The 25107-nt window shown below is 40.3% G+C and overlaps 1 protein-coding gene across 2 annotated transcripts in view; it reads left to right on the top strand.

Moving 5' to 3' along the window:
* fbxl17 (F-box and leucine-rich repeat protein 17) overlaps positions 1 to 25107 on the top strand; it is a 245879-nt gene that overhangs the window by 59789 nt on the left and 160983 nt on the right. For both annotated transcript variants that reach the window (XM_061671939.1, XM_061671938.1), the window contains exon 7: positions 19783 to 19890. In XM_061671939.1, the coding sequence (XP_061527923.1) occupies positions 19783 to 19890 (108 nt within the window). The remainder of the gene's footprint in view (positions 1 to 19782; positions 19891 to 25107) is intronic.

The raw sequence follows: 25107 nt of genomic DNA, 5'->3' as shown, positions 1-25107 counted from the left end.
ACCAAAAAATGACCTTGTTTTTGTTTATTAGTGCATCCTATCCTTCACAAGCTGTAATCTCCCACAGACATTCATGTTACCTATTCAGCTGAGATTCGATGGGCACACTTGATCAACTTGAGCACTTCAAGAGGGTCCGTCATGCGGGAACAGTTTAATTTCCTACTTATAAATTGAAAAAAATAACAGGCTCATATGCAGCGCTTTGTGGTTCCGCATTTGATGTCACCAGTGAGGCATTTTACTTACAGAGTGCAATCTGTACTTATCTGAAAATCAAAAATCTGAAAATCAAAAATCAGTACCTACTGGTCTACTTCAAGGTTATTGTTTTTAATTTGAATGAAACTTCAAAATTGCTCAGCCTTGGATGAAAGTGAAATAAAGTGGCTAGTATTACCCGAATTAAATATCTGATGATTGTTCACTCTGTATTCATATTGTCAGAGTTTAATTATCTGCGCTTCAAATGACTTTTGTCTACTGACTGAACATTGACCTTCTTTCGCATCCCTCAAATCACCCCAAACTCTTGTTCTTTTTTATTACGCACATCAAATATTCATTCTGTTGAAGGGATTAATAATTCAATATTACAATCCTGAATCAGACATCAGACAATCACCATGAAAAAATGTTCCATTTGCTCATGGCACATTGATAATTCATATTTTCTCCGCTCTTCACTTTTCGCTCTACCCATCACCTCAAGTAGGGCCCAAGGCTCTGTTACAGTCTCTCCTGTTGCCATGGTGATTAGGAGCCCCCAAGAAGGCCCTCCTAACAGAGGGGGAACTGGTGTCAATGTTTTTGAGGTTGTAAATATAGCATAGTAAAAATGGTGTCAACTATGCTAACAAACTCGATCCATTGCTGCTATTTCTACAAAGTGAGCAAGGTAATCCCGGTTAATCCCTAATGAGTGTTGTTCATTGCTGCTCATCAGTAATCAAATAGATTTCAAGTCGAAAGACATTTATATGTGGGTCAAAGATTTAATCCCAAAAGGAAGTTTGGCAGGCCCATCAACGTAATTTGCTGTGTCAAGATATATTTGCTTCAACTCTGCATTTCCCTTGTAAGAGAGAGAAAACACAAGAACAAATGTTTAAATCCCACATTAGTCCTGATTTCTTTCTTCTCTGTGGGAAAGTGTTTATATTCCCTGCAGACCTGATGCTTGTCTTTTTTCTTATCAGTCCACTATTCCAGCACATAAAAAAACAGATATCATCCACTAATATGATCTGCATGTAATCAAAACACATGAAGTTTTATCTTGACTACTTCATCAATTTCCTTTTAACTTTGGAATGACGGGACAGGACATGGACAAAGGAAAAAAATCACTTACATTTTGGGTCAGATCCAAGACAAAGTGCCCAAAACAACTCAAAATACAACAATCAACAACATTTCAGTGTTGTTAACAACCCTAACAATGTTAAATGATTTAAAAAAAAAACACACTTGAGTATCGACAGTATAATGAGGCTTCAAAATCATGAAAAATCAAGCCTTAAGGCTGCTGCACACCGAGCAACGGGGCCAAACCCGACTGAACTGTCATGCAGTGTACATAGTTTGGCAACTGTCTTCATGAGTGGCCAATCAGTCGGCCACTGTTTTTGCCTCGATTTAGAATTTGAAACTTCGCAGCTTACAGCCAATCAAAATGCTCATCAGCTTTCACTCACGCAAAAAATATATTTCCGAGTTTTTACCTAAGTGAGACACTGAACCTCTGCCACTCTTCCCAAAGTCAAGTAATTGCCATGTATAAAGCATCAAATATTGTGTTTTACATCAATACTGTCTGTCTATACAGCATCAGGGCATCCATACATCCAATCGCTCAATGTGCGGGGTCTTATTTTTTTAATTTTGCGACGGTCTGGTCCAGTCGGGTTCGACCACGTCGCGCAGTGTGCGACAGCCTTTAGTCTCTGCTCTTGAAGGCTGTGTGCTTGTCCACTGAATGTGTTGAAACCACGCCCACACTCAACTGTGAAATGTCAACTGCTCTGACCTGAGCAAAATTAATCCTACATTGTCTAGCATCTTTCTTTCTTATGCCTACATGTAACCATGTTTTAATTGTATTACTTCAATAAAAATGTATTACGATAAACAATCCTTGAATAAATCTTCAAATAATGATAACACTCCACCATTACACAGGATGACATGATGGATAAATTGAACAATTGGTATTGAATACATGTTTGCAATAGGATAACTCCTGAACTCTCAGTTTCTGTCAGTTACTGACTCTGTACTACAATGTTGATAATACCCTTGGACATTTGTGTGATTTTGAATCAGCGGACATCGGAAGAAGCTGACCTCTTCCGTCTCCGACTCACCACTGAGTTCAGTGATTCATTTGTTCAATTCCCGAATGCCCATTCTCACCGCAGGGCAATACCCAGCATGCTCCAGCTCTGGAACTCACAAGGGGAGTGCCTTGTTTGATGTGAGAGAAGTCTGTTTTTGTCGGATTGTCACGTTTAGCTTCCCCGCTACTTGTGAAGCTTCTCCGCTACTTGTAAGACTAAAGCAGTTTTCATCTTCTGCCATTTCTTCTGTGTTTAATGTGGTTCTACAAATGAGGATTATTTGAAGATATTCACAGCCATACTCTAGTGAGGTATCAAAGTCTTAACTGCATTAATTATAACCTGCCGAGAAAAGAATCCCTGCAGCCTCAGTTTATGTGAGCATGTTGATACCATAATCACTCAGGATTGCTTGTTAATAATGAATGCACACATTTCTATTTCATGATCTGTGTCCATCCTGGCATCGGAGGCTGAACCGTCTGGGTCTCTAACTCCCTCACCCTGACTCTCGCCCCACCTCGATACTGTTGTGCTACAAGTGTGAACAGCCTCATCACTACTGACTCAACAGATAGTGGTTTCTTTTGCCTGCTCCTTTTCTGTCCATACATCACGAACCTCTTTAAACTGCATTTTGTCTAAAACCCCTCACAATAGCTACAACTGGATAATGTTGTGCTTTTGTTCCATTCGAAAGAATTTAAAAAAATCTCCCCCAAAAAGTCTCCCCCCCTCAAAAAAGTTTGAAGTATTGGGGCCACAGTAGTTGCACAGCAATAGAGGGGGGAACATGACATTTGAGTCAAATTTTAACAGAAAAATGCCCCTCGTACTGCATCTTGCTTCATCCTGCTTGCCACGTGACAACAATGGGCACTACCATGCTAACACCTCCATTACCATATCAATCAAAATTCAGCGTTATCTTCGTATTGACTGATTAATCTTTTTTTTGTTCTTTTTTTAAATGCTGCTCACATTTTGACAAGTGAGTATGAGATACTGCATACTTTTTAAGTGTTCTGCAAATGTACAGTCCAGTCTCCATGAGTCTGGCTCATCGCACAGATTGCCTAAGATAGCAAATCTCTGTGTCAACCCCTACTGCGCTGACCAGCCCGTAATATCCCATTTTCATACGCCCCTCTAATGCTGCTTGTAAACGTAGCACTATGTAATACTCCCCTCTGCTTTCTTTTATCATTTGCATGCCTCTACACAGGGGAACGGCGCTCAAGCAGGGTGTGACTTTGTGACTGTGCGCATGTCACACTCACTCAGTTCTGATGTTCATCCCTGGTGCGATGTTGTTATATCAACGTAATTTTTTTGGATGAGCTGCAGACTCGCGTTTGAATGCACAGTGGATCTCCTGGGTGAATGTATGGTCTTCTTGCTGATTGCTGTTGAAATTCAAATTGTGTGTTGGTGCATTAAATGTGTGATTTTAGAATAGTTCTTTCTCGAGTCCATTGATTACATTCTCTCCGATGGGCCGTTAAATGTAGCGAGGTGGTCACATTGTACATTATAGCAGTAAGTTGTTGCCGTTTGATGAAGTCCGATAGGTGTAAATGAGGCCCATTTCAAACTGTTGCTGACTGTCAAAACAAATGAAAGAAGACTTTATGCGGTCGAGGGACTCAGAATGCTTATACTAGAAACTAGTGTAGTTATTTGTTCAGCAACTTTGGGCAGACGTAATGAGAAAAAAAATGCCATAGAGTTTGAGAAATGCAGTTGTACGATGTTTCAATTGTAACACATCATTGTCATTCTAGACGACCTTGTTTCTGACATGCCAGAAAGTCATCTGCTTGTTATATGACCATTAGAGAGCTGACACGAGTAACACTATACAAAATCAGCCTTGAAACTTGCACCACAGTTTTAATTATGGAACAAAATGCATTTTCCCCACTGATATGATCACGATAGAAATACTCAAAATTACCAAAAATAACTCACAGTTGTGTAAGAGGTAATACCGCATACATTATTAATACCATAGCCCGAAGAATCAATCATTAGGAAACAAACAAAAACACTTTGGAAACCAAAAATGTATTATTTCAAACAGGGTTTCTTCAGATCCTCCACGGAATATTTATTGAATTCGTCACTGGGACACCATTAATCAGTAAATCCTTCGAAAAAGATTAGAAATCTGGTTAAACTCTACTCTTTTTTTGTCTCGTTTTAAGGGGGGAAATTCCGACGGCTCAAATGATCCAAATCGTCATGATCAAAGTCTGACCACACATGACAAAAAGGGATATGTCTGTTTAGAATACCAAACATGTTTAAAATTAGCAAACCAACATCTTCTCGGATCCAACCCAGTCAAGAAGCACTTTCTCAGAGAGTACGAAGTATGGGTTTGTTGTGCGTTTGCGTGGAGGAGGGACGTCGTCGGTGCGTTTGATTGTTTGCACCTAAGTTCTCGCTCTAAGTAGCAACATCTGCCGCAACAGCCTCTTTTATCGTTAAGCCAATCTTATGACATTTTATAATGTCTACTCTGGGAAGATTAAATTGGTGAGCGTTAGAAAAGATTGATGAGGGTTGGTTGAGAAGAAGTTGTATGCGACTATGCATAGTCAAAGAGAGAAATATTCAACACCCGTTAATTTATTTATAAATGAAAAACAACCACATCATATATCCCTCTACATGTTGCTTCATTTCAGAAGGAGCTCAATAAATAATCACGGATGCTAATGTCAGTAGTGCAATGAAACTAGTGTATGTCTTTTCTTCCCACAACATTGTCATTATTATTCTGTTCATTACTTCATTGCCCACCAACTGTGTTGAAAGATGCTATTAAAACAAAATGCTCTCTCCCGCATTGACGCGTTGACATTTATTTCTTGGATTTACAACAAAAAACCCTGGGAGACACTGATATTTCCATGCTGGGCTCTGAACAACATGTAAAGACATTTTTCTTCAGCTCTTAACAGTCACATGCCAGTACATCTTGTGATGTGACACATTTGTGTTGTGTGTTTTGAGACGCCTACAACTAAAGGCTGTCATTTCATACAATAAGAACAATTTGTAGCTCTTTTCTGCCTGGTCTGTGCAGTTTTTATTTCTTTTCACATTGTTGAGCTTTCCTTGGATTTGTTTGCTCCCTTCTCCTTTCCCTCAATCATTCCCCATCTCTTTGCACGTCCCACTGCACCCTGGGGAGCAATGATTCTCTAACAACCTTCCAGTGAAGGCCCGTGGACCTAATGATTGAGCAGTATTGCTAAGATAACGCCGCACAAAAGGTCAGTTTTCCACCGGCGAGGCTTTCGGGCTTCCTTGCATTTTTTATTATGCATGCAGTGCTAAACCTGACCTGGCCCGTGTACAATTAGCTTACACGTAGGTAATGTGGCAGTGAAAAAAGGTGTAATAGGGACACTTTAGCCATCTGTGGTAGGGGGTGAGTTAATTAGCGCCATGATGGCAAACCCCTCACCTTTTATCTTTCCATTTCCGTCTCTTGATACCGCTCTATCGTTACACACATATAGCATTTGCACAAACGTAGACACACACACGCACACTCTTGATACCGCTCTATCGTTACACACATATAGCATTTGCACAAACGTAGACACACACACGCACATTAGATTTAGCTATTAGCCTGTTAATGGGTTGGGTCCCCAGGTCATTAATTGCCAAGTTGAACTGTAATGGGAAAGATAATGGTCCTCTTGTTTACAGCTGCAAAAAATAAAGCGAGAGTGCTCGAATATAGACCTTTCACTAGAAGCATCACTATGTTTTTAACACTGGAAATTGATCTTGGTATTGTTTTATTTTTATTTTTAACTTTTAAGTCAATCTCTATTTTCAGTCTTTTGCCTTCTTTGTCTGGTTCTTTGTTCTCCTGCTGCGTTTAAGTTGGGTTGAGCTTAATAACCGATTAATTTTTAAGGATTCTGTTGATTATGTGGAATTGATTGTTGAATCTTAATCTTAGTTATTGTGGTAAAACGTGTCCTTCTTGACAGCACCAAGATGTGCAGGGAGCATTATTTAGCTTAATACAACTGGTTGAAATTTTTTTTATTAATTGTTAAATTTCCCTAGAGTCAGAAATTTTGTCTGATGCCCATCCCTATTTTTTTTTAAACTGGATTTCATGGAGATATTGGGATTTTCTCCCTCAGCATATGTGATCTATGGCCATAATAGAGCCACCCATGTGGATTTTATATTTTTGGAGTTATTGTATTGCATGTCAAGAATGTTCCGCTTTTCCTTAACCACACCATTTAAAAGCCACTTTCAAAACTAAGTTGCTGCAGGACAATGTGATTTCCTTATATTTTGGAGGACCACAGAAGGCAAGGTATGGAATAAGAATTGCCGCTCATCCCTTGCACTTTACTCGAAGCATCTCTCCAGCTCTCTGACAGCAAAGATCTGTCCCTGTCACTACTATTACCATCAGTATGAATAATGTCCCCCGAATGAGCTCTGCACATAGCCATAACATGTAACAGCCTTCTAATTTCCCTGCCCGGGGCACTGTCACTTGCCTGGCCATCATCTGCATTACAGAACTCCCTGAATACTGAGGTGTGTACGCCTCACGAGTATTTAGGATGTCAGCTGTCCCCATAACGTTCCTCAAGCTCTAATCATAAATCCCTAGCAGGCAGAAGCTACATGCCTGCAGGCCATGAGGGCAGAGGAGGCCAGTACCCTCAGGCCTGCCTCGGGTCTTTCTGGCCTACCGTGACACTGGCAAGGTGGAGGGAATGAAGGATGGGTTCCTGCTGTATAAAAGTCTGTACCAGAGTGCCCTCGAAAACTGAAACTGTAGTTGCATGACTGACTGAAAAAGGATTCAGGGAATCCCATAAGAGTAGATTTAAGAAAAAAAAAAAAAAGCACATGCTGGCACAAAATAAGTCTAAAACTAAAATTTTCTTTCACACTAATGCGAACATACATGACACTTGGAACATATGGATGGCTATTAACATCTGGCCTACGATGATTATTCACAATTCAATGTTTTGAGACACCCACACGAAATTATTTTGCACATTTGAAATAGAGAGACGCGGCACGGTGGCTGACTGGTTAGAGCGTCTACCTCACAGTTCTGAGGACCCGGGTTCAATCCCCGGCCCCACCTGTGTGGAGTTTGCATGTTCTCCCCGTGCCTGCGTGGGTTTTCTCCGGGCACTCCGGTTTCCTCCCACATCCCAAAAAACATGCATGGTAAGTTACTTGAAGAGTCTAAGTTGCCCGTAAATGTGCATGTGAGTGCGAATGGTTGTTTGTTTCTATGTGCCCTGCGATTGGCTGGCAACCAGTTCAGGGTGTACCCCGCCTCCTGCCCGATGACAGCTGGGATAGGCTCCAGCACGCCCGCGACCCTAGTGAGGAGAAGCGGCTCAGAAAATGGATGGATGGATGGTTGGATATAGAGAGAGACATCTGTAAACAACAAAACCCCAGATGTTGCTGCAACTGAACAAGGCAGCCATTTGGTTTTATAACCTTTTAATGTCAGTCTGCGTCAAGTTGCCTTATCAAAGTAGAGCGCACGCTATTTTATCTTTAATAACTGCTCAGGGAAATGCCCGCAAGGTAAACTCTTTTCCACTCTGTGAGACTAAACTATTCAAGGAACACACAAAACATTTAATTTTAAAGCTGAATTTACATGGGTCCAAACCTTGATTGGCATACTGATGTTACAATTAAGCACTGCAATTTTCTGGACTTGACGTGACATCCCTTTTTCAGTGTTGCATCTTAATGGAAAGATGGTTCTAACAGCTCTCGACTGCTTATCTAAGCCAACCTTGTTTAAGGACATTGGCCAAGTAATTTGTCCTGCAGTGAATTGGATAACAATAGGTTACAAGTTAATACCAGATCGTCAAAAGTGTAAACGACAAGAAACCTTGAAAGGGATGGGTTTGCCCGGTGAAGACATTAGATCCTTTCTTCGTCTTGTGACGATTTCCCCCAGCTTTTCCTCCATACTTTTAGTATTGTCGGTAATAGGGCTCAGACTCAACCTCTAAATCCCCATTTGCTCTTCGTGTTGACCGTAACGAATGACTTCCAAATCAGTATTGAATCGTTACATTCCGAAATATAGATGTCATTGTCTATCAAATAAAAAATCCGATTTGATTATTTGAAAACTATCTATTGAACTGGAACTGGCACATTTGTCTTTTTAAGGAAAATTAAAAAGTCTGAATTCAAGTCCGAAAATTCTCATTCAATGATCGCTTTTCCACGCCCATTCGAATCCCAGTTCGAGTTACCACCCATTCGTGAACAGCCATTGTTGATAAGAAGAAGAGGTAATGGTTCGCTGCGTAGCCAGCTGAATGGAACACACCAATATGGACCCTCGCTGTAATGTCTAGCATTGATGAGCAGGCCACCATAGACACATGATCAACTTGACTTCTTTTAGTCCCTTTTGTCATCATTAACTGGTGACATAAAACTCACTAAATAAAGCTGAAATGTGAAGTCAATTTTCGGTACACACTGATAGTTACCATGGGAACAGTGAAGTGTTAAGAGGTTCAGCGTTGTGCAGACCAAAGTGTCTCAGGTTTGCTTTTCCAGTTCAACAAGGTGGTCTCAGTCTATCGCAAAATAGCCTGGCTTTTTTATTTCCTATTCAGAACGTAATGGAATACCTCCAGTCGACTAGCCATCTATTTTCTGTACTGCTTATATTGTTCAGGTTGACAGTGTGGACTGGTTGCCACAATCGCAGAATGATTGTGAATGGAGCATTGATTTGATCTGGCCAGTTGCTAGAAAATCAACTCTGTGAGCCACTACACCCCCAAAGCCCTAAAATAATCATGTATATCACTATGAAATTAGAGAACAACTGTATGCGTTCATGCTTTTGGTGCTTGGGGCCTTTTATTGTGATGGATGGTACTCAACAGCATATTAGTATAGTGTTCTCCCCCCCCCCCCCCCCCACTATTCTGGTATTGTTTTGCACATGTAAACACCATATTGTGCGAACAAATATGCCCCTCCCCTTGGTTGCTGAAAATCGATAAGTTCAAACAAATCGGGTCCAGTGACCGTTAGATGCCTGCCCTGCACTTTAATAGACTTTGGTTAACGGGATAATGTCTCCCATATAACTGTAAAGAATCAGAATGTGCATGTCAATCCAATATTTGTAATGTCGTGTATTTGTACTAAAACACTGTTGACAACTTACTTCTCGATCTTCTCTAAAAGAGGATAAGAAGTGTGTGAGATTGTTGCTTTTTCAAATATGTCACATTACGTGTCCACAAGAATTTTGGAGAAGCTGTTAAAATGTAAGCACAATAATACACTTAAGCACTGGACTATTTTCATGAGACATGTCTGTGTTTAAATTGATATTTTATAATTATATCTAATTTGGCAACCTGTGGGCTAGATTTTTTTGTGCGCAGAGCACTTTTTGATCACATTAATCTTTTGTTTTCAAGCGTACTTGAAATCTTCCAAAAGACCAAAAATGTTATCTCTTTGAAAGTTCGGACAGTATTTGTGATAGATTGAATGTCATTTAAAATACATTTTACGTGAGCTGACAAAATTATTTGAAATTGTTTTCCCGCACTAACCCACATTTGAAAAACTTTGAGACTAGGGGTTGAACAGATGAGACGACACGTCGACTTTACCATTTTGCAAGATTTAATCGCCAGTCACGTGTTTTGACATTAACAGCACGGACGCTTCCCTGTCATCAACAGGTGGTGGGTTCACGTGTCAAACAAGCAGCGGTGCCTCAAACGTGTGGAAATATTTTACTTAAACTGAGATTGGTAGCACTGTCACTTGGAAAATGTGCCAGTCTATCTTCAAATAATAAATGCACACTCATCTAAACAGGCAGCCGCTAATGCTAGCCTGCGAGCAGCTTTAAATCGTCATGTCAGCTGTCAGTGAATTAACCAAAAACCTTCCTGTAACAGTGAAAGCACAGACAATACACATTAGCATCTGCTTTGACGAGGAAACAAAGAGAAGCCCTGGTCGATCAATAACCACTCGGTAAAAATGAATGGTTAAGGTCACCAAAGAAAACATACAACTCGCATTTCTCTCAACTGTCAGCCTTCATCCCACAGATGCACATTCGCAATCCTCTTCCTTCTTCCATGGGCCCCCACCCTCCGACTTACTCATTCAATCACAAATCAAACACCCTTTCATTGTCTCACAGACAGCTGTATCTTATAAAACGTTCCACGTAACAAAACTGCAGGTTTTATACAATGCAGTATTGCGAAGCATTCCCTCCTCCTGTAATTTTTAATATTGCGATACTATATAAATTATTGTATTCTGTAGCGAGTAGCGACTGCAGTTGTGTTAGGTGAATTGTGTGTGTTAGAATTTCCCAATTTCTAATTTTCTGACAGCTTGAGAGGCCGTGAAGTTGTCTGAATGCGATTGGATAAACGATTTGGGGGGTGGGGCCTGGGCAACCAAGGACGGCGGATAGTGTGAGTGAGCGAACTTATGTTTGGAAGCGTGCCCAGCGAGTTGACAACTGAAACAAAAATCAATGATAGCATTGATTAATTGAATCCGATCAGTCATCACTTTAGCATCGACTACAAAAAAATCAGAACCCGTAATGTATTTTTTTTTCTCTCCAGTAATTTTGAAAATATGCTATTTTTCTACTACTTCAGTGTTTTAGTTTTCATACCAAATCCTCTCGCTTCTCAACAAAAGAGCCCTCATAGTAATGTGCACTTTCCTTTGGACTTTTGTCTTTTACTATGTATTAAAATCAGCGAGCCATAGAAATAATATAGCAGGTTGACATTGAAGGGATACCCCTTTGTGAATTTTTGTGCAGGAAAGGAATACTCTGCGATGGGATTTGAAAATCCATCACTGGCGTTGGAGGGTTCCACTGACGTGCCACAACGAGAGCGGCCACTTTGCATTTAAAGGGAAAGAAGCGTCACTGGGCGTCCTCCGCTGTGCCTTCACTTTTTTGTTGGATGTGCAACAAAGAACTGTTGAAATGTGAAAAGAACATGTAGGGAATTGAAGTCTCAAGAGAGCTATTTTGGAGGCTTTTGACAACGTGATGTACAGTAATGACTTTACATTTAGAGGAGCAAAGCTGGTCTTTTGGTCTTCACTCACAGTTGCTTCTGATTTCAGTCTTGACTCTGTTGTATTGATCTTCTGGGGAAACCGGTCGAGAACAATACCTCTTTATCTTCCCAAGCTGTTATTTCATAGGTCATGTTGAAGCCAGCACACCTGCAGCCCATAACAGCACGTTTACACAAGCGTATAGTGATAAACTGCGTGGAACTCGTGGGGGAATCGAGGGCTTAAGCAATTGAATAAATGACAGGTAATTTTCTGTTGAGCGGCGCATACAGACGAGTGGAGCGATCAATCATTTCGGCGATCACCCATGCAGATTCTAGTCCTCCTGGCGTCATCAAGGCGGACGACATCGATGAAACAAGACAAGATGCTTGACAAGCGCGTGGGGAATGTGGCATTGACGTTCATGTGGAGATGACTCATAGATTTCCCTTGAAAAAGCATCATTGTTCTGGGGATATCATTTGTACCAAGTAGCTACCATAAAATTTTTTTGTAAGATATGTCAAATGATATTGCAATTTTATTTATGGATTTTGTTTCTTTCCCCTCTATCCAAAATGTGTCTGGCATGGCCACAGCAGGAGAAAAGTGGATCTATTGATCTCTGGAGTTTAATTTTTCCAAACACGGTCATCTTTCACAGCCACGACTTCGATTTTTGAAAAGCATAAATAGTGCTTTTTTCCTAACTTTATGGGCTTTTTCTCGTGGTGTGGAGTGGAGTGCAGTGGCGGGTCGAATGCTTGGTGGGGACACGTTCAGGGTGTACCCCGCCTCTCACCCAGAGTTAGCTGGGATAGGTTCCAGAACACCCGTGACCCTAGTGAGGATAAGCGGTACAAAAAATGGATGGATGGATATACAAAGCTGTCTAAGAGTGGCTTCTGGTTTATTTTTTATATTCATATTATAGGCTGTAATTCAAAACTGCAGGGCCTCGCTTGAGTTTTATTTTTATATCTTGACAACCCTTTTTCATAAACACAAAATGGGATGAACCAAAATCAATACTGAGTGTGACGCAGCTCACCTGTATTACAAGTAAAAGCATCAGGTGGGTAAATTAACATAAATCTCTCCCAAAGAGTGTCAGTAAAACGTTAACATTGTCTTTATGACAAAAGGGGAGTTTATTGCTGGGCATTAGTACTGTAAAGGATTAAGTTTATTGAGGCGGGGTATGTAGTAAAATGGCAAGTGAGTGTTTCGGTAAACTTTAGACATCTTGTAAAACAAACAAATCACAATAGTGGCATAGGCACTTTGGGTATTAAAGTGTCCTTAAAGGGGTCTTTGCTCACAAATGCTCTGATGTTTTGGTTTCCATAGCTGAAAAAACTGATTCTATAGTCTTGATTTAGCACGGGTAAAAAGTTGAATTATGTACAGTGGTACCTTAATTCACGAGTGCCCAATTTATGAGTTTGTCAAGTTATGGGCTTCAATTAAAAAAAAGAAAAAAAATACATATATACATGTATTTGTATGTTTTTTAAATTTAATTAATTATTTATTTGTTTTTTTTGCTTTGTGTTTTGAGACAAAATGTGATTTAAAAGTGAGCTTTAGATACGAAACTGCTTTTGTGAAGTGGGAAAAAAATGGAAGCGATTAAGATACTGCAATGCCCTCACCTTTGGGCAAGAAGAGCCACAGTCGCTGATGCACTTACAGCAGTTTATTGAATGGGACAAAGGCTACGGTCACACTGCAGGACATGATGCCCAATTCGGATTTTTTTCTTTAAATCCGATCTTTTTCTTATATTTATCAGTTCTAAAGGATCTTCTTTACGCCCCTGATTGTTTTCTGCTTCTTTGTCTACTGTTTGCTTTTGTCGCATGTCTGTTTTGTCCAACAATTGTGACGTTTGTTGCCTTTTGATGATGTACAGGTCGGATGCGTGGCCCGTGAGCGTCCATCCTGCACTTGTCGGATACATATCCGATTTATATCCACATGACAGAGGCCTGGGTCCGATATGAAAAAAATCGGAATTGTACTGTTCACTTCACATGAAAGAATCTGATATGTCACATTGGGCAAAAAAATCGGAAATTGTCCTGGAATGTGAAGCTAGCCAAAGAGTCAAACACAAAGATACAAAATGAGAACATTCATTAACAGCAAACAGCTGCTGTAAGAACACACCCACTCACATGCAGGCTAATCGACTCCAGGTGCTGACATCGCTTACTATGCCACTCCGCTTAAATTGTGGCAGATGTCTTTGTGGAATTAACAAAAATAAATAAGTAACGATGAGCACTTGAAACACCTCTAAAATCTTCCATAACAAATACTGAAAAAACTATTGATTATTAAAGCGCATAACCTATTCTAATGCCCGCATTGCTCTTCTCACGAATAATGTTCCTTTTGCGTTGTTTAAGTTAAGACTGTTTGAAACGTCACTGTAATTTTGATGCGTTGACTTGGTCCGCCCTTTGAAATTTCGGCCCGTTCGAGGTCTTTTGGTGGATGTTTTTAACTGAAACTTGTCAGCCAATAGGAGAGGGGGTTCCCTGTGTAGCAAACAACACGAAAGGGTCAAGGAGATACGTTGAGAAATATTGACGTTATACTGTCTTAGTCTAATTTGAAGGCGTGTTTTGTAGTGTTTTGCCTGTAGAAAATCTGGTCAAAACATGCCTTCAAATTTGACAGTATACAATTTCTTGCCTGAAAGATTTCCTTTTTGGGGAACGTTTTTGGTGTGTTTGAGGCAAAAAACAATTCTCAACACAAAAACTCAAGTTCTCGGGAAGCCATCCTTTTTTGGGGGGGGGGGGTGGAACTGGATGAATGGCATTTGAATTTACGAGCTTGGTCATGGAACATATTCTCGTGGGTCAAGGAGGTGCCACTTTATACAGGTCCCAAATCTTACACTGGATACAAAATCTGTAATTGAAATATTTCATTTGAAGACTTATTCAGAAAATGCTCTGTAAACGACCACAAAGTGACTTCATGTGCAAGGCATCTAGACAGGCATGAAGATGGATGGTTAATAGAATGTGTTGCTGGGTATTCAGTAATCATTATTAATCTGTGTGTCGGCAGATCCTTTCTCGGCTTGCCGCGGCATTTATAAAGATTGTTTAATTAGATTGATTGATTAGAAAGTGGTGATTCAGAGCTCTCATCCCCGGCCTCCATCCCATCGGGCCTTTAATAAGATCAGACCGCGCTCATATTCCCGCGCTTCTCTGGACTAGTTATGCACCGTCCTACCACCGCCTGTCGCGCCCGTTTCCAGACACGATTTGCTGACTAAAGTCGCAAAACAAATACACCTAAGACCAGAAGCTTCATTATGTTAATATGAAAAGATTTCAAATTCCTCCCTGTTTTTTTCCCCCTCGCCTCTCACTGTAATCCGTCTTGGGTTTCTCTCTCTTAACATCGCATAAACACCACTACTGCCTGTTTAGCCCAAGAAAAACACATCCGTCCAGACTCAACAGCTTACTTGTGTGTGTGACGTGTGCTTCTCTGTGAATGTTGTCATACACAAAGTTCCACAGCTCTCTCCTGTGTGTGTGTGTGTGATCTCTAAAGCTTTAGCTGCTCATCTGCAGAGACACTCCTCTGATCGATACCCGGGCAAGCCCTGCTGTACTTATTGCACAACAGCTCATCAGCACAGAGGAACCACAGTAAAGAGACTCTCCCTCGCTGTAGTAAAACTTAACGACTTTTCGTGTTGCTTTTGTCTCCAGGCAGCGGATATTACAGTAGATAATAAGTATGCATTTAGATTTTTTGCAAGATCACCAGTTCTTCCAATCCATACAGCCCAACACAGGCCTGTAAAAGAAGACAACGTTGTGTGTGTGTGTGTGTGTGTGGGCGTGTGTGTGTGTGTGTGTGTGTGTGTGTGTGTGTGTGTGGGAGAGAGCAAACATGGGTCTATAAGTGTGTGTCCTCTCCAAGGCTGTCATGAGCCCACTGCAGGATCACCCCCACGAGGGTATTTATGGGGAAATGATTACCTTGGAAAAGAACCGAACTTTGATGAAAATCATCCCACTTCAATTTGCACCTCACTCGCATGCAGTTGGTGTCCATGTTTTTGCATAATATTGGAAATCTGTAAAATTGTACGGGAACACTTCAGTAGCAGTGCTTTCATCAAGACATCATTATATTCAGTGGCCTCTGATTGAGATGCAACATTTTCATCACAAGGATCTTTGGATTTAGACTGCTCTCAAGCTTTTGTTGTTATTGTACTTCAGGGACTCGTTGCAACAATAGGTTCACAAATATCTGTAGTTGTTGTTAAAAAGGCCCTCCACAGCATAAAGTGTGACTGTTTGGCCCAAGTTTGGCTCGTAGAAGAACTAAAATAAAAAGAATCACATCCTGAATAATGAGCATGGGAATGAGAATGATTGAAAGTTACATGCATGACTTATTCTGCATGATGGTTAGCTATCCTAAAATGTTGCTTTAAACATTAACTGCCAAGTATTAGACATTATAGAATGACAAAGGTTAAATCAACGTCCTTCGACATCTATTATTTCATATTGGCAAAATTAATTAGCTATCGAAACAAATTGAAAGTCCATCAGCATCCTTAAACAGAATGTGACTTCCAAGTGTCTGTATCTCAGTGATGGCACAACCTTCAGTAGTAGAATGAATTTCAGTTTTATATTTTACTCAGTAAAAAAGGTTGCTGCCCTTCTCTCAAGTTCATTTAATTAACCTTAACTTTTTTTCAAAGCGAGAATGCAATTATGCCCAGCCAGCAATCGTTGTTAATTAATACATTTTGTGCAAATGCACATCCTTGTGATATTGCTTGCCAAAAAACTCTCTTCAGTAAGATGGTTTCTTTTTTGTCCAAAAAGCCCATCGAGGGATAGTTTTTGGAGTCTAAATCATTCAGTCCCATCAAGTGTAAAACACATGAAGGAAACTACACTTTACACTTTTAATTGTCCAATTCTGTCAATGAGTTTTTTGGGCAATCTGCGCAAGCTCGGTAGCTGTCCAATGAAAAGTGTAAATGGGATTATTTTTATTTACACTGTTTGACATTTTTATAGGTTCTACACGATTGTGTGCTTAATCACTGACGCAACGGTGGCTCTGCTGCCTTGTTGTTTATTGGCGAAGAACAGCACCTTCCTAAATGAGAGGTGTAGGAGGAAGAAAATGACAGCCCATTGGATTAAAAAAAAAAAGATGAACACAATTCCGGTCTGATGGTGTAAAATGAGTCGTCTGATGGACGATATCGATGTCCATATAGGAGAAGATATGGCTGTTCCCCAACATTGGACAAGAACATGCTGCAAGATGAAACACACACTCACATGCAGCACTGCCTGTTTTAGCTATCACAGCACTCTCAACAATTACCTTGCAACAAGACACACAAAAGCCATCTTTATGATTGGAGCGTTACGCAATTTCCATCCACTTTTCTTCTGCTCTTCTAACCTGGTTTAGGTTATAAGACCATTACCCCTGAACTCGTCTGAAAGGTTTGAAGGCCTCTCTTGGCTGGCCACTTATACGCTAAACAAATTGCTGCCATTGCTATTTTCATGTTTTTAAAACAAAATCCTTTCAAGGCTAAGGAGGAAGGTTTTTTTTAAGGTTCTACATTTTCTTGAAGAATCCACATTGTCCTACTTGCACATAGACAGACACACACAGGTACAAGTCCAATGTGATACGATGAATGCCCTCTTGGCGTGTTGTGCTCTGCTGGGATCTCCCTGTCTCACGTGCTGAGAACAATTGGAGATGTGTAATCCTCTCTCTTTGGTCATTGCTGATAGTTTTCGGTTAAGGGAGTGCTTCTGGAACTCAGCTTTTGTTGTTTTTCAGATTTTGAGTAGCACCCACAAAAAACAGTATCGCTCCTTTCTTCTTCCATCCTTTGTCTCCACCCGGCCCTGCAAGATCATGTTCCATTTGCATCAGGTTTTCCAGTCGGGAGCACTGACTCTCCTTTAGATAATCACTTCTGACTGGAGCGAGAGGTGGATCGGTAGTGTAGCAGTCCTAAATCTGAGGTGCAGAATTATTTTGGCAGGTGATTTAAGTAGTGGAAGACATTTTATGTAGCATCCTTACAACTTTTGTCAACACTACATTAATTTTCCACCACTTTGTTCATGAATTTATTACGGTCACTCAAATTTAGCTTGCTTATTAGAGATCGTATTATCTTGTGTGAAATGATTAAGGACTTTAAAGCGCAAAAAAATGTTTTTACTGCAAGAGATTTTGTGCTCAACAATCACGAAAAACGTCACGAAAAAAAAGTAAGAACTGAGCTTCTTTACTTTTTTTTATACAGTGGAACCCAAAAAGTTGAACATTCCTGAAGTCCTACAATTTGAAATTCGGAAAACAATGCACCTGTAAATTTGCACAATACTTCAGCTAGCATAAAACAATACATTTTCTTTGCCTTTTTGTGGCTTTGTTAAGACACCGCATGTTGCCTGTACTTTAACTGTGCTGTAGTGTAAAGGTTTTATGAGGTTTGACAACAGTTTGACCCTGGAACAGATTATTTATATTTTCATAAATGTCCAAACTGAACAAATTGGAAGTTGGCCTGCACTGTAGACTATACTGATGGGGTTCCAGTGTACTAAAAAAGCAAAATACATCTGGCATAAACCATACATTCAAAGCATATTTTAGCATCTCTTGAAGTTATACAGTATTGTAAAATAGTAGTACACAGGGTGTAAGGTCTGGTTTTGTGTAGTAGCAACTAAAAGCCAAATTCTTTTGGACATAATTTAATTGGTGGTGCGCCATTACATTGCTTCATGTAGTCCACTGGACCTCTGGGCTCACATTCCATTAAGAGCCATTTCAACCCTTTTCACCCACTTTGGCTCCTTACTGTTAAGCTTGAGAAACACACCTTTAAGCTTCAGTGGTGTTCCAGGAGGTGTTTTTCCCAGATAAGCCGTGCGGCATGTGACCTGGCCAACGATAAATGGACTCTTGTCTTTCTTTTTGTGATGTCCTGGAGCCAAAATGTTTGTGACATTGATGTTCAGGGCCAACTTTGTCCGCTGCAGCAGAAAGTTTAAAAAATTTGGATATTGAAGTGGACTTAATACAAACAAACCCAAAAAAAAAAAAAAAAAAAACACGGAGTTAGATGGAAAACCAGTCCTCCTTATGAGGGTGTTCACTCAAGTGTGGAGTACACAGGAGCATACGAACCAAAATTTCCTGTTTCCTGACTAACAAAGCCGCTAAAGTTTTACTTGTTCTGGAAACTTGACACCACGCTTGGGTAGAGATCATTCAGGTAAATGAAGGGTTACATCATTAGGTAGGTAGGTTGGACACCATATAAAATGAAGTTACTTAGCATATATTAGTCACACTCATTATCCTGTTCCTTCGGCAACTTGGGTTTGAAAGTTCTGCTGCCCCACACAGCAGAGAAAGCACAGGGATCCCCAGCATAAACACAATGTCAGACAGGCCCGATCCGAAAATTCTTACCACCTTGATGAGGATTGTACACATTTTGTCACTGAATCACTCAGAAAACAAGATTTCGTTTTATATGCTATTGTTTTGGGACTTTCAGAAATAAATGTTTCACATTTGCATAGAAATGATTAAAAATGATTTTTCCCATCTGAAGTCCTTTGGTGTTCCATCCTCAATTAACGAGCCTCAAAAGTCAATTCACTCTCATTTCCTCTCATCTTATTTACGTGTGGTGATTGATGAGAAGACTTTGAGAAGCATGGAGAGAACAATCTCCCACTTCTTTCTCGAGTGTCTCTGAGAGTGAAAGTTGCTGCTATCAATATCTGTATTGATGACCACAATGGAAGGTGGTGGAAATGTTCTCCTTCCCCATTGATCCTCGCCGATCCATTCTGAGCCTGCTCCTCGACAGCTGGGTGAATGAAGGGGAGTGGTCCATCCATCATAAGTCGATGCCGCTTGGCAGACACCTCCCGTTTTGCCTATTATCTTCTTCCTCCTCCCTTCCCTCTGTGGTCCTGCTCTGGTTTCTTTATTTCAGCTGCTCATCAAGCCCAATACAATCCAGACTGCACCGCAGATGGAGCTGACATTTAGTCATGAATTTGATAACAGTTTGCCCCACCCACTCGCTTGTAGAAATTCTCAACAGTATTTATTTACAAGATTATTGTAATCTCCCTACTGTAATGCTTATTTGTGTTTCACCTCTGTGGGAGTCCGAGACATAACACCGACTGATAAGTTGTGTGAACTCAATATCATCTCCTCCTTTCTTCTGCAGGTCACCGACCAGTCGATGCGAGCGGTTGCCGAGCATTGCCCCGAGCTGCAGTTTGTTGGTTTCATGGGGTGCCCCGTGACGTCCCAGGGCGTCATCCATCTCACTGCTGTAAGTATTATACGGGCTTTTGTTCATACCTTTATCATGATGGGTCTTGGCACTTAGGCCATTGAGTTTTCAAAAATCAATATTGGCTCAGGGGTATTGTGGCAATTTGAAGATTGATGGTAGAACTCCCAGTTCCTCTTCAGACCTTTCAAACCATTCTTAAGGAAGAAACCCCTAGTTGTTTCTGTTGCACACACGACATATGCTAGCCGATCGAAATTAAAAAGACCTCATTTATTTACCAAAAATCCAACTTCAGTTACTCAAAACATTTTAGAGCCAATATCATAAAGCTTCACAAATGATCAATATGTGCACTCCCTCAGACCCATCACGCGTTTTCCTTTTTGCTAATCCCAACCCCGGATAAAGAATTGGGTGGGTTTTATCAGGAAGCACATCTGGTGTAACAACTGTGGCAAAGAAATCATGCAAGTGACTTGCTTTGGCGAAATCTGACGGGGCAAGCCAAAATTTACAACCTCAACAACCATTTTTCAAAAGTTTTTGTGCCATGCCCAAATCTGCTTTACAATTGGTGTAGTTTCATTGAATCCCCTCAAAAATGCATGGCACACATTTTAGCATATTTTGACACACAAAAAAACTGCTAATGAATATCATTTTTCACCCTCAAAAAAGAGAAAAACATCAAACTAACACACTTAAGTTTAATATGAAACAGTTTCTACACATCTCGTTAAAAGTTGATCATTTGAGCGAGAATGTTATTAGACTACAAATGTCAATTTTTTTGGAACACCCTGCATTTCCTTTTTTACACCAATCCTTAGCCAATGATGTGTATCAGTTCAACCTTTCCTCGTTTCTCTCGAGCAGTATTTGTTGGTTTAGATCCTTTCTAAAGGTGTTAAAAATGTCCTACCTGTAGCCTTACCGCACAGTTTTTCAGCAGTCTACCATCGGTATAGCAGTAAAAGTTGGCATGTGCAGGTTAGGGCTAAATACACTGCTGGCTGGTTGACAGACAATAGTTCTTCTGTGTTACTTGAGAATGTGGAAAGGGAAGATGACAAATGTTCTATTTTAAAAACACCACAGATTACAAAGCAGAAGGCAATTGCAGCACTGCTTCATATTGGATTTAATTGTATTTGCGTACCTGTCATCATTCTGCCGACACAAGCCGTGGTGGAAATATAAGCCTTATTAGAATTTATTGAACCAAACAATACCATGGTGAGCCAATTGGTTGTCCTGGGAAAACAAAACACTTTTATGAAACATTCCCTCCATTTAAGTAAGAATGCACTTATCACAACTAAACCACACTCGGATGACACGCAGCCTGAACTATTTCAACACGGACATTGCAACCCTAACTACCCAAGATATTGATTACTGCACAGTTAAGACTTTACATCTAAACATTGAGGTGAGACGGTAACTGATGCTAGTACTAAAACTGCATTATAGATGAAGGTCTTAATTTTATTGCAAAGTAGAATGGAAGTCGAGATAATGTTTCTGTTGCCCTAATAAATAGGAAAACTCTGTTCTCCAGCACGGAGTAACCAAATGGAGCTTCTCGATCTTATCAATAATGCACTTTTTAAATTATTTAGCTCCTTGGTCTATTTTGTTACCCATGCTTAGGATTTGTGTTGTTTTTCTTAGAAGTTGTTAAAACAGTAGACTACATCCAGTAAGTCGTTTCTGAAGCATAGCTCACGAGGTGACTTTTTATTTTCTTGAAACTAAGTTCTTGTGTCTCTAAATGTTGGCCAAAAGAAGCACCAGTTAAGTATGGATGTTTGATTTCGGTTTAATCCCAGCTCCTGCGGGCCAATCATTGTCTCCAAGGGGTAAATTCTACTATTTGAGGGGAATCCCAGAACCTTACGGCCTTTTATCTCCGACTTCATTTTGAAGTTGCGTGTTCACTTTTAAATCTCATGAAAGCTTAATGAATGATTGAATCCTAATAATATGGCACTTGTCTAACAGCACCCTGCTGTTTGTCTATTAGCATGCTAATGATTCAGGGCGCTGTGGTTAAAGATGCTTGGCGCCGCATAAGCACACGTACACAGATGACTCCTCAGACGTCATTCCGTACGCCGTGCTTTTCACTTTTCTCATGAGATCCATCTAGAATGCATGACTGCGCCGATGTACCGGTGTGTATTGTATATCCACAAACGTGCGCTTGTAGTACAATTCGATTTATTTCTGACAAACTTGTATGCACATGCGAATGTGAATGTACCCACGTGGGGCTTGTGCGGCCATTCCCCCTCAAATGCAATTACTGTTGTGTTAATAGGACTGAGACAGCCGATGCCGCCCTACATTATTAGATTAAACATCAGATTAATTTGCATTTATGGTGTTGGCCCCCCTATCATCTCAGCGGCTTCTGCTGACCTTGGCCAGGGTGTTGTAGACAGACTGTAATGAAGCCAGCCAGTCATAACAACATAGGCATACACAGAGGTGAACGTGTACATGCACAGTCTGGTTCACTTCATTATTATTTATTACCATTTTAACCCACGGGGAGTTTTAGCTACCTGATATCCTGATATCTAGCTTTGTTTAAAGTTAGTTGCTGATTGGTTATTGACTGTTTGTTTCAATTACACCCTCAACTTTTGAGATGATGACCGCTTTATTCATCACAGGATTCATTTTCACCAAACCATTCAGGTGGGGGCATAGAGGCTGAACTTGTGAGACATGTATAGAAGGAGACAATTTAATAAAACATAATTTATACACCACCACTAGAAGAAACTGTCCCAAAAACATAAACAGAGCCACTGAGTCTCGTTGCTGCATTCAGAACTTTACCACAAACATGCAAAGGACTGAATCCTGGAGCACTACAGCAAGTTTTTGCTCCAAAAACCCTGGAAACTGCCAATATCATTGTAAAGATTCAAAGCCAAGGAGAGACACCAGTGAAGCACACGCCAGTGGAGTAAATGCTTCCAAATATTCCTGCCAACTGTAAAGGAACAATGTCAGACCTGTTCAACCAAAGCATAGACAACATGGATTTACATCTCTGCATCAGTTCCTGCTGGAAAGCTTGCACTCGAACGAACCTGGTCACTGGAGGAAAAAAGGCACTCCAGGACACAAAAGTGAGGATGATTAGGTGGTGTTCATGCTGTGTGCAATGGACAGACATTGACATTACTGAACCCTGTCATCAGAAAAAACTGGCCCCAAACATTCTACATAACTCTTAAGTTAGATTGGGATAGAAGATTAATCTTAAAACTTTTAACCACTGTAGCTGCGTAAGCGTAAAGCGTGAGCTTTTTGTTGTTGTTGTTGGTTGGCTAGGGTTCCAAGTAGCTAGACACACATTAGTAACACAACTTATCGTTGGACTCTGTCATACTCTCCTCCATTTTCTACATCTTGCTGTCTTCCTTCATCAGTCTCCACTCAAATAAAATGTGTCTCCTTATTGTGGACAGTAGCTACATGCTGTAAAGTAATTACAGGAGATCCTCATTCGCTTCAATTGTTGTTTGTAGTGCGTTTTAGTTTTGACTCTTGCATCCAATGCAGTGTAGTTTCCCAGTGAACCGCCACGAACTGAAGCGAGTAGATCCTAGTAGATCGGAGAAGAACCAAGCCGGTCCTTTGCAGTAGAAAAGCTGTATATGGTGGGAAGAAAAGGGGCCTAATCACAGAAAGTGCCACCATTTGTACGAGAAGCACTAAGAATTTGGGACCAATGCACCTCGGGACTTTGTCATTTCCATGAATCACATCTTTGTTCTCTGTCTGAATAAATGGACCTCTAGTATGTAAGCTCCTCCCAGGGTTCAAGTCATATTTCTGTTATTTCTGCCACCATTTTTGTGGTTCAACTCTTCTTACCCTGCTCATTTGATCATTTTACTGCCTCCCTCAGTAATCTTCTCATTATCATCTACATTAGCAGGTGATTCCTCCTCATTTATTCCCCTTGGTCCCACCCAGTGTCGATTGAAAATAATATTCCTGCATTTAGAATCGTTGCATTACTGATGACTCCGTGGACCCTGTGTGCGAGTCCAAGGCTACGTCTTTTTTCCCCCTCACTCAATTATTACTCTGCCTCCTCCTTATTTGCCTCCTCAATTGCATGCCGTCTGTCTCTTTGATAATCCTCCTACCCCCGCTTACCTGCCACCCTTTAAGCAGAGAAGAGAGCTGAACTAAATCAATTATTTTTATGAAGTTCTCTTTTTATGGCACCCTCATTTCAGATTGATATTCTTTTTTTTTTCTCACAAATGAGGGTATGAGGAAATGAATTGGAAACGGTATATTCCTTATCCAGCGATCTGATTCTTGAAATTGGCGTCCCAATGCCGAAGGTATGCTGAGTAACTATCAAGACTTGGCATTTATGAACCTTTAAAGGTTTTGTGGTGTTTAATTGTGCAACAAAACAACATTTTTGTAACATAGCTCTGCATTCTGAGACAGTCTTGCTCCTGACAGGACAAAAAACAATAGATCTCTGCAGCCTGAGAGAAGTTTTGCAACACTTTTTATTTATTTATTTTTTTATATTTTATATTTTTTTCCACATGTACTGTTATTGAACTCTGCTCACGTGTGCATTGTAAATAGTAATAGTAATAGTGCCTCTATAGCACATTATCACATTATCTCAGCACCCACTCTCCATTAAGGATTAATGATCGATTTATGCCCAATCCAATTTACAGTTAGATTAAACTTGGGTTAATATAATGACAATGACGTCAGTGACATTATTTGTATTATTTCATTCCCTCACCCAATGAGAATTGATAATATCAGATCGATAAGCAGTGTCAATTATGGAATCAGAATCACTAACTTCATATCAATTCCCATCCCTAATGACAATACAGTCAAGAGTAGGGAGTTAAACAGAGCCACAAACCACAGCACAGACTACAGGCCCGTTTCCGATTTTAAAATCTTGACCATTCACTTTTTATAGGACCCAAAACTAAATGTCTGTAGAAAAGAACTCACCATGTATTATAATGTGATTTGAGATTTTACCTGGTCCACTATCACTGGCATTGTAGAAATAATACCTTACATTACTGCAAAAGTACTTTTGAAATAGATTACACACAACACTGCACACTTCGCAATCACGCCGTTCGTGGATTGGTCAAACTCAGTGATGACCACACGTAAGGATTTGCCATCGTGAATATTGAACAGGTTTACATTTGTGATTGTTGTTTT

Source organism: Phycodurus eques, chromosome 3 (genome assembly GCF_024500275.1).
Source record: "Phycodurus eques isolate BA_2022a chromosome 3, UOR_Pequ_1.1, whole genome shotgun sequence".
NCBI classification, from domain to species: domain Eukaryota; kingdom Metazoa; phylum Chordata; class Actinopteri; order Syngnathiformes; family Syngnathidae; genus Phycodurus; species Phycodurus eques.
This window is presented reverse-complemented; position numbering and strand designations above follow the sequence as displayed.